The sequence below is a fragment of the Podarcis liolepis genome, assembly GCF_965112155.1.
Source record: "Podarcis liolepis genome assembly, chromosome: Z".
Classification (NCBI taxonomy): domain Eukaryota; kingdom Metazoa; phylum Chordata; class Lepidosauria; order Squamata; family Lacertidae; genus Podarcis; species Podarcis liolepis.
In genome coordinates, this window is record NC_139570.1 from 15,711,449 (window position 1) to 15,725,104 (window position 13,656).

The following is a 13,656-nucleotide window of genomic DNA, read 5'->3' on the forward strand; positions in this document are numbered from 1 at the left end:
GAGGTACCACTGTACTCCAATTCATACATTTCAAAATACCCAAATAGAGCAGTCCTATTGCTACAATTATATGCAGAAAATATTATTTGAATTGTGGGTGTGTGGGTGAGTGTCCATGCTGGTATCTGATTCCCAAAATTACTGGCCTGCTAGCACAATTTGGGATACAGGAAGTGGAGAAATTATAATTTATTTTTCAGATAAATTTTACCCACTGTGCACCATAAGGTTTCTAGGTGTGTTTTCAGAATATAACTCAATATTTAAATCAGTTAAAATACTAGAGTGGGTGCTTGAGAACTGGGCATTGCTATAGACATACTGATTTTGACACTGCTTCTATTACCTGACTATGGCTCATTCTTAGGAAATGAAACGCATTAAAACATAGGGTGAGGTGGGAATCTGGTTTATATCAAGGGTTCAAGATAAAACTGGTGCCTTCTGCAAATCAAAAATATTACTTTACCCAGAAATGCTGTCTACGTAGTAATGTGACTTTGTGCTTTTCTGATGAGGCAGCAGGCAGGTCTATCACGAAGTTCTCAGTATTGGTGCAATAGCAGTTGTCTGCATTGACTGTTGGAATGCCTAAGTACATAGCAAAATACTGTTCTATTATTATCCAGCAGTTGTGGCCAGCTGTGTTGCACTTTTATTTAATTTATTTACGGTATTTATCTACGGCTTTTCAGGTGGTCTTCACAAAACAGTTTACATAAGATTACAACAATTAGACCACTTCCTAAAAATTTTTTGCAGTGAGACAACTTACTTGTTTAGAAAAGCTGTTACTGACAGACACACACACACACACACACACACACACACACTTCGGGCAAGGTCATCCTGCAGACACACTTGTGGCAATTGGGGGTGGGACCACTTACAGGAGCCACTATGTTTCTATAATTGTTGTAGAACATACATCTGCATGTGCCATAAGAGCTGTATATAACTACCTGCTAGATAATTATTCATTTACTGTCTAGTGCTAGTTTGTCCCAATTCAGGGTTGCATATTTTTCTTCAATCAATCCCATGTCCTTGGACATCAGTGCAAAGGAGAGATGTAGGGCAATAACTTGTCCCCTGTCACGAACCCTGAGAGTTCTAAAAACAAATTCCCAGTTTGAGATGAGAAATACATAAGATTTCATGTTGGAAAAAACATTACTCCAGTGCGTTACATTTAAGCACTTAAACATTCAGATGGGTTTCTTTAATTCAAGTGAAGTACCATCCAAATTAAAATGTTGGTATTAGAGGCATCTCCTCAATACAGTATTTTTGTGGAAAATAATGAAAGTACTGCTGGAAATTAAGTTATTTGCTGCAGTATGCCACTTTTATAAAACGATACTCAAAAGAGTGTGCTTAATTTTGATGGCAGGTATTAAATGTGTGCCTAATAAATAAGCATTTTCAGTTCTTGTGTATGCATGAACTAATAAATAACATATCCCTAGCCAAATAAGCCCATTTCTTCATATTAAAATGTTCTGGAAGTACACAATTATAATTCAGTTTGTATTTTGTTTTTCAGCTTGTTGAAATGACTCTGTGAATATATTCTATGTTTTAACATTAAATATCATTAACAGTTACTAACTACTAAGCTCTTGGCTACTTGTGTGAAATGCTTCAGCTTACTAATTCTGCTTTTTTTATTTATCTCTTATTACTGCTCTCCGTTGATCACTGCATGCAGATTATCGGAAATAAAGTTCCGGTGAGTACCACTGTAGTCTGTCACCACTTGCAGATCCACAATATAACACTTGGAAAAATGTGCATATTGTTTGCAATTATTGTACTTGTATTGGCCTCTTGAATGCCTCTTTGATATGTATAATGCATTTCTGGCATGCAAATTTAGAACAATAAACTTACATTAAAATGCAACTTTTTATTCCAGATTTCCTAAACAAATCTGCTTTTTTAAAGTTCAGATGCAGCCTTAAGTAGCAAAATTAAAACTTCATTGTGGCAAGTGCAATAGTTTGAAAATGGTAATTTCTATTGTCAGACAGTAATGAATTACTTCTCATTGTGATATTTGGGTTGGGGGGGGTGATGTGGGCCTGAATATTGTATTCTGCATTTGCTGGGCTTGGTTACCATCTCCACCCCCTAGTATCCAGTGAAAATGGTTTTCTTGCTTCTTACTGCAGAGGGTGGGGGGGGGGGGAGTGCACACCTTTTGCATTTTTCTTACATATGTATCCTAACTATCTTACATCATGAAAGCCAAGAACCGCGTGGTTCCAGATCAAAAGCCCTGGAGTGCAGCCTCTTCCTGCTGAAAGCAGAGATTGCCATCCATGCTGATCCGATCTGTACTGATTGCAAACCCTGCTGGTATTGGCTACAGGAATCTTCCTTTGCAGCCTGACTTGAGTTCAATCCAAGTTGCAAAGGAACATTTTTCTTTGCATCAACAGTCTGAACTCAAGCTGAGTGGCAAAGAAAGGAAGGAAAAGAATTGAAAGCACACTTAAGAGTTTTTGTTTCTGAAGTTGGCTTACCTATTAAAGTGTCCTGCAGGGGGTTGGGTAGTTCAGAATCTGGCCTGCTGACCGGATCCTGTTCTTTCCCCCAATCAGGATAATATATATCACATTGCTGTTTAACAGGTTTTTAAGGCAATTATTCCATGACATTATCACAGCTGCCTTGGGGAAAGGAAAAAGGGAGCAAAGGAGGCAGCTAGTCAACATCAGTGCCTATTTCATCTGGACTGTCCCTTCCACCACCAAACCCCTGACCAACTGTTCATATTATAACATTCATATGTTTTAGTGTTGAAATAGTAATCTGCTTTCCATGTCTTGGCAGAAAGGTGGTATATATACTTAAGAAATAAATAAACATTAGGACTTAAATGTAAAAATACTTATTGTTTAAATCTTAGTAGTAATGTCTGTTAAAGCTAGTTGTCTATAGAGCTTGCTGCTTATTGCCATTTCTTTCCTTGATATACATCCTTGGTCTAGGGTGGATTTTGGTGAAAAGTGAACACAAACAGCCCAATGCAGAAGACAATAGAACTACTGGTAGTGGAGGTAGCCACTTGAAACTAGAGCCCCATACCAGCAGAACTGCTGTAATCCTTCACTGGGAGCAGATTTGACAGTTCCTTGTATATTCAGACATAGTGCAAAATTGAGTTATAATTTCAGTGAGAGATTTAACACAATAAAACATGAAAGTAGAACAATGAATTTCCTCAGAATGTGTTTCCAGAACACACTTCAGAAATGAAGCTGGTTTAAATGCAAACCAGGCACAAAGTACTGCAGTTGAAACATTTTTCTTTGCTTTTGTGCAATTTGTTGCCTCTCAAAGTAAACGAAGCCTGTTTTTTTAAAAAAAGAGAGAGCAGGAAATCAAGGTTTGAAGCAGTGTTCAGTTCTTGTGTGCTGAAAACAGGCTGAGATTTTTCTTTAGCTTCCTATAGAATAGAATTGTTTTGGTTCTTAGGAACTTAAACTAGTCAAAAATGTTAGTGTTTCAGCTATTGCAATGTTAACACATACACTCCTGCAGGTAGTAAAGTGACATACTGCAGATGAAGATTGAAGTATGTTTTAATAATTTGTATTGCAGGTTATACATTTTCATTGTAACAAAGATACATCAGTGGAACTGTCTTGAAAAATCTCAAAGCGGTTGCTTTGTTCCTCTGTTTGTATTATACTAGTCTTCTAAAATGAATAACTTAAATACTGAGCCATAATATACTCAAAAGGTAAATTATTTCACATTAATATAAATATTCTTCTTGCTCTATAAGAAGAGTTTCTGTCCATTTTATAGTTCATTACAGATAAGCAACTAAAAGAATTGACTGTTGAATCACCTTTCATGTTCTCCATCGCAGAATATTGTATTAAAGGAAACAGAACCAAGCTTTAGCACTTTAAATTAGCATGCCTATAGCAAAAGAAGATGAACAGAGTAATGCTGATAGGTTGCTGCAAGCAAAAAGAAATTGAGAGACAATAATCCTGTTAAGAATTAACCACTATGAACTGTGGTTAGGAATATTCAGGTGAAAGGCTTTGAAAATGGAGTTTGAAAGCCATCTCTCAAAAATAGCAGTTTTAAGAGAATTCAGATAGAAGATACCGTAGAATAGAGCTTTCCAAACTGTGCGCAGGACATGTTAGTGTGTTGGCTGCAGTGTGTAGGTGTGAACATTTCCCGCATTCCTCCCAGGGCTGGAAAGGTGTTAGTCTAGCCTCTGGTTGGCTAGTAAAACTGAATTACCATGTCACAAAATCATGCATGTCTAAAAACGTTTGGAAAGCTCTGCCATAGAATTATCACTGCATACTTTAGCTAGTGCCGTAGCTGTAGTTATTGTGAGGGTGGTATTTGCTTATGGAGGATCCTTTCCTGATGCCCTGTTTCATACAAACATGCATGCATGACTTCGGATAGTGGGTTTTCAGAAACTGCCATGTTACATCATCTTAGTTAATTTACATATTTCAAAATATTGGTTAAATTTAATCTGAGGGTAGGTGGAAGAGTGGAATTCTAGTTCTGAAATGAAATCCTCTTCCAGTTTTTGATTTTGCCAAAAGGTTTAGATTTGAAATACTTGAGAGTGCTTAAATCCCAAAGAAATTCAAGAAATCACCAGATACATAAAATAATTCATTACTTCCATGAATTATTTTATGTATTTGGTGATTTCTTAAATAAACTGTTTCCAGAGTTTATTTAATCATTTTAAAGGGCACATTTCATTAAACTGTAGCATAGATTTTTCTGGTACTAAAAGCTTTATATAAAAATTGTCATGGTTGCCACTGTTGGGTAGTATCTGGCATTACTCCCTAAATACATGTTTGAGTAAGAGTAATGGACAGGTGGCATGGTTACTTGTAACAACAGTACCTCTTGTCATACATAGTCTATGTAGATATGCTTCTAGATCTACAAGATGTGATGATGCCAGCTCTTATAAGGAAGTTTTCATATTATTGTGTATTTGAATTATGGATTGATTTTGTAGTTGTAAATTGCTCAGAAGCCATTTTGTTATATATGTGATATGTAAATTAATAAATAATAAGGTATGCAATCAGTGTTAGGCTCAAAATGGACCTATTTCAAACTTACAGTGGTTTGAATTGGGCTTCAGCCATTGCTTAATTAGCTAAATCTGGCTATTTTGTAAGTTTGACAATGTTGATGGCATTGCTGGGAGCTGTATAAATGAAAAATACCTTGATCAAGCATGTCTAACTGCTTAAAGAGACAGAAGAAGGATTAGTGTGCTTGGTGTGGTCCCTGATATAATTAACTACCAAATATATAGAAATCCTGTTAGAAATGCTGGGGGTGAAAAGAAGTGTGAAAAATATCTGACCTGTCTTCATTAAATTCAGGCAGAGACCATATAGAGCTAAGGAGCTTTGGGAACTGCCTATTAATAATAACCAGTCTTCTGAGATAAGCCAAGTTCCTGTGACTTACCAAAACCACAGTGATAATTCATTCTCTTTTGATAAAGAGATGTTTGCTCATTCTTCAAGATCTTGAGCATCATAGCCTTAAAGACTGATTAGCTGATACTTCAGTGCCAGAATACTGCTTGAATTACGTATTTTAGCTGATATTTTTCAGCAGTAGTACCACCTAAATAGATGGAATCTGTCAAGAGCTCTATATTATAGTTTTATTGTACAGTGAATGAGGCATGCACTCTAGCTGTATTTGAAACCAGATAAAAGAACTTTGAATCAGAGGGCAATAATTAAATTGTGCAGAAACATTTTTCTTAAATCACTAATTTTACTATCGCAAAACTGAGTCCCTCCCATTTGTTCATCTTTCATTGTCCTTTATTTGGGAAGAATAATAAAGAGGAAAATTAAGTCCCAAATGAGTCCATCATATTGATGCATTGCACAATTAACACAGATAAGGTAAGAGAATCATAGCTACAAATAGGGAGTGTTTAAAGAAATGGTGACTTCATAGGAGTGATTCCTGATTTGCACCAGGATTGCTGCTGTATCTTGAAAAAAGATGCTGCCACATTGGATTCTTTCACTACATGATGCCAGTATGCCTTTGATTTGTCACCACAAATTCTAGGTCAGGAGAATTGCCTTGGCAGAGTAAGGACAAACAGGAATTCCTTGATGAAGCCCACACTGTTTGGGGGCATTTTAAATCTCCATTATCCAGGAAGAATGGTCCATTCCCAAAATCTTGTTGATTAATGAAAAGGAAAAGGGGTGGTGGTGGGGAACCATACCATTTTCACCATCTTGTAATTTACAGGGTAAATTGCCAGAAAAATGCAGTTGAATGATAAGACTTAAATTTTTTTATACTGATTTAATGTTTCTGGGCCAGAACCCACTACACACACATGTGTGTGTAAATTTGGAGTTTAATTGTAATGGACTGTAAAAGTACACTCTGTGATAAATGAATTAGAATTTAAAAGTAAACAAAGTTACCCTGCAGAACAGCATTGATTGGTGAGTCATCTTCACATAAGAATAAACTAAGCATTGCTGAATAATTTACGGTAATACAGTGGTGCCCCGCAAGACGAATGCCTCGCAAGACGGAAAACCTGCTAGACGAAAGGGTTTTCTGTTTTTGAGCTGCTTCGCAAGACGAATTTCCCTATGGGCTTGCTTCGCAAGACGAAAACGTCTTGCGAGTGTTCTGATTTTTTTTCGCTCCCCCCCCTTTCTCTAAGCCGCTAAGCCGCTAATAGCCTTTTAGCCGCTAAGCCTTTAATAGCCGCTAATCCGCTAAACCGCCAATAGCGCTAAGCCGCTAAGTGGCTAATAGGGTTACTTTGCAAGACGAAAAAACCGCTAGACGAAGAGACTCGCGGAACGGATTATTTTCGTCTTGCGAGGCACCACTGTACCTTTAGGTGGAATAGGAAGACTCTGAAGGCAGGAAATGAGAACCTGTGGTCATTCTAGATGTTGTTACTCTCTGATTTCCAGCAGCCCCAATCATCATTGCTAATGGTCAGGAATGATGGGAGTCCTAGTCCCACAGGTTCCCCAACACCACCTTAAGGATTGTTAAATGTAGCTGATGGATGAAGCCCTCTTCAAACCTGGAGAAAACAATAGTTTTAGGAAAGCTTGAGCTGGTATGGTACAGTTATTATGCATAGCACACATATTCTCTTTCTTTATTTTTTCCTATCAGCTCTTCTCCAATAGATTTTCCAGGTTTTTGAATGTATTCAGACTGTATAAAATCTGTTTGCCCATACTACAGTAGGGCAAAATAAATGGCAATGCTCGCATAATAGTAAACTTAATAAGTTTTCAGCTTTTTAATGATAGAAATTTAGGTGGGTGGGTGTAGGAGTGGACATTTAGTGAACAGGCCTCCCATCTGGACATAATTTTAGCACAAGGGTGGCTAATCTGTGACCTGCATTTGGCCCACCAAGCCATAGGAAAGGACACAACAGGCCCTGCAGCTGTATTTCCCAATCTGATAAGGAGATAAAGCTTTCTACCTACTCTTTTAGGGAGCCTCCCTAAAGAGCAGACAGAATGGTCTTTCCTCCTCTGAACTTTGAACTAGGCAATTCTATGCTAAGACTGGAAACAAAGTTTTTCTGCTTTTTTTTAAGACTAAAATTTATCATTTCTACCCCTGAGCTAAGAGCATGGGGTGGGAAGAAATGTTGCCTTTTATTTTTCATGGAAACATAAGTGTAAAGCCATCTCAGTGGCTGCAGTGGAGAGGTCTGGAAATGCTGATAGTATGTGTGTGTGCATGTATGCGAGAGATCTGTGTTCCTGTATGTGCAGTTTGCATGCAAATGCATACCTAGGCTTCCTTGGGCTCTCAGCAAGAGCCATTTCGGCACCCCCCTGCCCGCTTCTTATGCCCTTAGCTAGGAGATGTAGCCAAATCACCACTGTCCCTTGTGCCCTTAGCACTCTCCAGCTATCTGTCTTTCTTCCCTCTGTGCCCTGCTGGGCACTCTGCTCATGTTTCTAATAATGCTGCTGGCCAACTGGGGAGGGGGCCCTGCAGGGCTGTTGTAATGACCCGCACCAGTGGCTGAATTTTACTGCCAAGGCACCCAGAGGAGCCTGCATACTTTGCCCAGCTGTCCAGAGCAGCAGAGGAATGGTCCGGGGAGCAAGCTCATACCTATCTGAGGCAAAGAGGAGAGGTTTGATTTTTGTACCTCTCTGGACTGCATCTTTGACAGGCCAGCCTAAGTATGCCCCTGTGTACAAGCAAATATTGGTCACACACACCACAAGCCATCAGTGTTGTCCTTGTACCAAAAAAGGTTAGCTATCCCAATTTTAAAAGTTATTGTGTAATGCACTGATAATCTTCTGGAGAGTTCCTCTTCTAACCAGTACCCCTATCCTTGAGTGTCTTGTGGGCAAATGCAGATATTATAAGTAGGTATAAATTATTGTTTTTCCAACTACCATATAGCAAAGCAATAGGATGTTAATGCTATCAAGTGATATTGGTCTAATGAGCTTAGAGATCTGTACTGATCTCAGCTGTTGAATCTCTAGCCTCATTAACCTTTCAAGACTGACTGTTCATTAGTAGCTTGACCAAGCAACTAGGCACTTAAGGATTGAAATTTTACTGCCTTTGTATCTAAAATCAAGCCATACAGTGAGGGGGGAAAGTATTTGATCCCCTGCTAAATTTGCCCATTTGTCCTCTGACGAAGAAATGACCAGTCCATAATTTTAATGGTAGGTTTATTACAGTTGTGAGAGATAGGATAACAACAGGAAACCCCCCAGAAACCCAGAGGACAAGGGGTTAAATACTCACTCCCACCCCCAGCACCATTTTGCCAGGACTGGTCCATGACATTTTGTTTCCAGAGGCAAAGATGAACATGAAATATAGGGAGCTAGTTTATACCAACATGATTGGTCAATCTAACTAAGTTTTATCTACACCAACTGGCAGCTGCTCTCCAGAGTTTTGAGGTAGGGGTGTTTCCCAGCCTTACCTGAAGATGCTGAGGATTGAACTTGTGACCTTTTGCAAGCAAATTAGGTTTCCCAACACTGAATATCACCCCCAATACAGCACACTACGGTCCACATACAGAAGTTGGCAACTGAAACTTCTGCATTAATCACACAGCTGGAGACAGCATGCAAACCTAGCAGGCATTTGGTGTGGCCATAGATTCCTCATCCCTCTTCTACAGAAATCTTACTCTAATCGCTTTCTCTAGAGTGGAGAATATGTGTAAGCGAGAATATTTGCTCCCCTCTGTAGAGAGTGTATATAAAACAATGCAAAAGCAAAATGCTTTATAAAGCACTTACAGTGCGCTGAGACAGGATCACTGACCTTTATTTGTAACAGGCAAAAAGTAGATCAAGAGAATAAGGAATACAGAGTGCTTATTATTCTTCGCTTAGCAGAAATTAGAACATCTAAATTTGTATAGTATATCTTTCTAAATCCCCAATAGGGATGGAGCCAGCTCTACTGAGGCACCATGGAATCTGCATAGACCTGAAAGAGCTGCTTCTCCCACCTTTTTGATGGGTTCTTTCCCTCTGACTGCTTCTCATTTGTTGTGGCTCCTTACTGCATTCTGCCCAGTGTCAGCCCAAAATAAAAACTTCATCTGAACTTGATACCCTTTTTTGTTTACTAATATAATTGTGCATATGCAATGCATGACAAACACATGGGCATTAAAAGCCCATTACCATAAATAGATGCTGTATAGAAAACCACTATTTAGAGGAAGCTGGTGATCCATAATGAACTGAAAAGTTAAAAGCCTCACGGGTTTAAGTGACCGATGCAGTACCTAAACAAAACAAGGTAAATTATAGAGCTATGTCTTGTTTTGCCAGAGGAGAAAGCAATTAACAGTAATCCAAACAGATTAGAGAAGCCAATTTTCATTGCAGCATGCTTGAGGTTGTAATGAAGCTTTATTGATTACATAATGGGTATGGGTCATGAAAATGAAATTGTGGCAGAACAATTTAAGTTGATATCTGTCGTGGTAGAAGTTATGGGAAGCTACAAGTTATGGGAAGCATGTAAGGCATGTCTATATTTTATAACATCAGTATAAAAACTCATTTGCTGTCAAATTCCCAACATAGCTGGGAACTGTAGTTCTGTGTAAAAGATATCCAACAGTATTTGCTGTTCTTGAAAAAATATATTTCCTAGTGTTCTTTGGGGAAGCCATGGTACAGTGGTGCCTCGCAAGACGAAAAGAATCTGTTCTGTGATTCTCTTCGTCTAGCGGTTTTTTCGTCTTGCGAAGCAAGCCCATTGACGGATTAGCGGATTAGCGCTTTTAGTGGCTTTTAGCGGCTTATCGTCTTATGGGATCAGCTGATAAGCGGCTTAGCGGCTTAGAAAAGGGGGGGGGGGAGGAAAAAACCCTGCAGGAACTCGCAAGACATTGTCGTCTTGCGAATCAAGCCCATAGGAGATTCGTTTTGCGAAGCACCTCCAAAACAGAAAACTCTTTCGTCTAGCGAGTTTTCCGTCTTGCGAGGCATTCGTCTTGCGGGGCACCACTGTAGTTAAAATAGTTTTGGACCATTGCGTAGAGATACTGTTAATCATGAATAAGACAGTTTAAGAAATCACATGTGGATTGAATATTTCTCCTGTTAAAATAATAAGATTTCAAGAACTGAAGTCTACATTATGAAATAGCTTAAGGCTGTAGAGGGTACCAGGAAGGCATACGTTTGTTTTGATGAGCTTGTTTTGTTTTGTTTACCTGTATGTTAGTTGCCTTTTCCATTTTGTGCTGGATAAATTGTTATTATTTATAAATTGTTATTTATTAGTTGCTTTACTTATAAAGTTCAAAGTGACTTACAGACAGAAGTAAGTCTATAAATATCAAAACCAATCACAGTAAACACAAATATGTCTAAACAAAAGAGCACACGTTTAGCAACTCCTGTTCCAGCAAAAGAGGTCATACATACATAAAAACCCTCCACATTAAAAGCCAAACTCCAGGCAGAAAAGAAAGTTTTTGGCTGAAATACAATAGATAAATTAATTTAATTAATTAAAATGAAGTTTTTATTCTGTATATGAAGATTAAAAGAAACTGTTCTTTGAAGGGAAAAAATGGTTCTTTTATCTCCTTTCCATGTGCATAAAGCTTACCTGCAAAAGTTCCCCCCCAAAATTTTATGAATTCTATTACTCAGTTTTATAATGCTTTGTAAAGTAAGGTTTGTGGGGAGGGGGGAGCAACTCTTAACCAATGATGCAGGTTAGGTGGAGAGAGTGACTTTTTAATTATCTAGTCACATTTTAACTATGTTAATTAAAAAAGTTATTTCAGGAGAGAGAAAGTCTCCAGCAGATATGCAAACTATAAATATGGGAGAAATGCAATAATGTTTACTGTATGAATTATGCAGTGTACGTTATATATATATATAGAGAGAGAGAGAGAGGGCGCAAAGTGGTTCAAAGTTTGAGATCTGAGGCAGATAAGATCCTCTGATCAAATTTTCCATTTGCCATAGTTTTTACTTAACTCCCTTAGAGGTTCTACTTAGACATCCCATGTATAGTATGAGAATAAGAATGCTGACCTACCTTACAAGGCTGTTGAAAATGCTAATTTCTGTGAAGTGCTTGAAATGCTTGACATTCTCTATATAAATGCTAAGTGCAACATTCACTAATATACACATTAACTCTCACTAATTTGTCAATGGTTATGGCTGTTTAAAATAGAAGAAGAGTACATTCTTGCTTCTGAAAACAAATTGAAAAATAATTTTCTTATAGCATAGTTCTGTGAATGTTTTCAGAGTGGCTTTTCTTTAATGAGAAGAAATGAAGCAGTCTAACACTTGAAATGAAATGGAAAGTAATTATGATGATGTTGACTCATTAGAAAGCACTAAACACTTCTTACCTGCTCATCCCTGGAAAGACATAGAGGCTTTATTTTGGGAGGAAACACAATTTTTGCCTAAATAAGCATGGATACACTCTTCTACTACCTGAATATGTGCCAAACTGCTGAGAATTAGAATATGAATAATTAGCCACAGTGGCTGTTCAGACATAACCCTAAAATGATTTAGTGAATGTTTATGTGAATAAGCCTGTATGAGCATTGGGTTTCTTTGCTTCCTTCTTCTCTTCCTTGCATGGCTTCTGCTTTTAAACTAGTCTTTGTTCTCTGTTATGTTGGTCCTCTGAACTGTTGTTGCTTCAAATAAGCGAGGATTAAATATAGATTTGATCTGTGTTTGCATATGAAAGGTATTATATTCTGAACAAATGCTCCAGGCCCACAGTTCAGTTGTTCTTGGTGATATTAGATTAACATTGTTGGTGTTTAGTCATGTCCAACTCTTCATGACCCCATGGACCAGAGCACGCCAGGCACTCCTGTCTTCCACTGCTTCCCGCAGTTTGGTCAAACTCATGTTGGTAGCTTCAAGAACACTGTCCAACCATCTCATCCTCTGTCGTCCCCTTCTCCTTGTACCCTCAATCTTTCCCAACATCAGGGTCTTTTCCAGAGTCTTCTCTTCTCATGAGGTGGCCAAAGTATTGGAGCCTCAGCTTCAGGATCTGTCCTCCCAGTGAGCTGATTTCCTGAAGAATGGATACGTTTGATCTTCTTGCAGTCCATGGGACTCTCAAGAGTCTCCTCCAGCATCCTAATTCAAAAGCATCAATTCTTCGGTGATCAGCCTTCTTTTATGGTCCAGCTCTCACTTCCATACATCACTACTGGGAAAACCATGGCTTTAACTATATGGACCTTTGTCAGCACGGTGATGTCTCTGCTTTTTAAGATGTTGTCTAGGTTTGTCATTGCTTTTCTCCCAAGATGCAGATGTCTTTTAATTTCATGACTGCTGTCACCATCTGCAGTGATCATGGAGCCCAAGAAAGTAAAATCTCTCACTGCCTCCATTTCTTCCCCTTCTATTTGCCAGGAGGTGATGGGACCAGTGGCCATGATCTTAGTTTTTTTTTTTATGTTGAGCTTCAGACCATATTTTGCGCTCTCCTCTTTCACCCTCATTAAAAGGTTCTTTAATTCCTCCTCACTTTCTGCCATCAAGGTTGTGTCATCTGCATATCTGAGGTTGTTGATTTTTCTTCCGGCGTTCTTAATTCCGGCTTGGGATCCATCCAGTCCAGCCTTTCACATGATAAATTCTTCATATAAGTGAAATAAGCAGGGAAACAATATACAGCTTTGTCGTACTCCTTTCCCAATTTTGAACCAATCAGTTGTTCCATATCCAGTTCTAACTGCAGCTTCTTATGCCATATAGAGATTTCTCAGGAGACAGATGAGGTCAGGCACTCCCATTTCATTAAGAACTTGCCACAGTTTGCTGTGGTTGACACAGTCAAAGGCTTTTGCGTAGTCAATGAAGCAGAAGTAGATGTTTTTCTGGAACTCTCTAGCTTTCTCCATAATCCAGCACATGTTTGCAATTTGGTCTCTGGTTCCTTTGCCTCTTCTAAATCCAGCTTGCACTTCTGGGAGTTCTCGGTCCACATACTGCTTGAGCCTGCCTTGTAGAATTTTAAGCATTACTTTGATAGTGTGTGAAATGAGCGCAATTGTGCAGTAGTTGGAGCATTCTTTGGCACTGCCCTTTT

General features: G+C 38.6%; 1 protein-coding gene across 9 annotated transcripts in view; it reads left to right on the forward strand.

Annotated features, from left to right (window-relative positions):
* Positions 1 to 13,656, forward strand: part of DIAPH2 (diaphanous related formin 2) — a 359,470-nt gene that overhangs the window by 30,868 nt on the left and 314,946 nt on the right. For 6 of the 9 annotated variants that reach the window (XM_083484624.1, XM_083484625.1, XM_083484618.1 and 3 more), the window contains one exon: positions 1,712 to 1,732. The exons of the other annotated variants lie outside the window; for them this stretch is intronic. In XM_083484624.1, the coding sequence (XP_083340750.1) occupies positions 1,712 to 1,732 (21 nt within the window). The remainder of the gene's footprint in view (positions 1 to 1,711; positions 1,733 to 13,656) is intronic. 9 annotated transcript variants of the gene reach the window in all.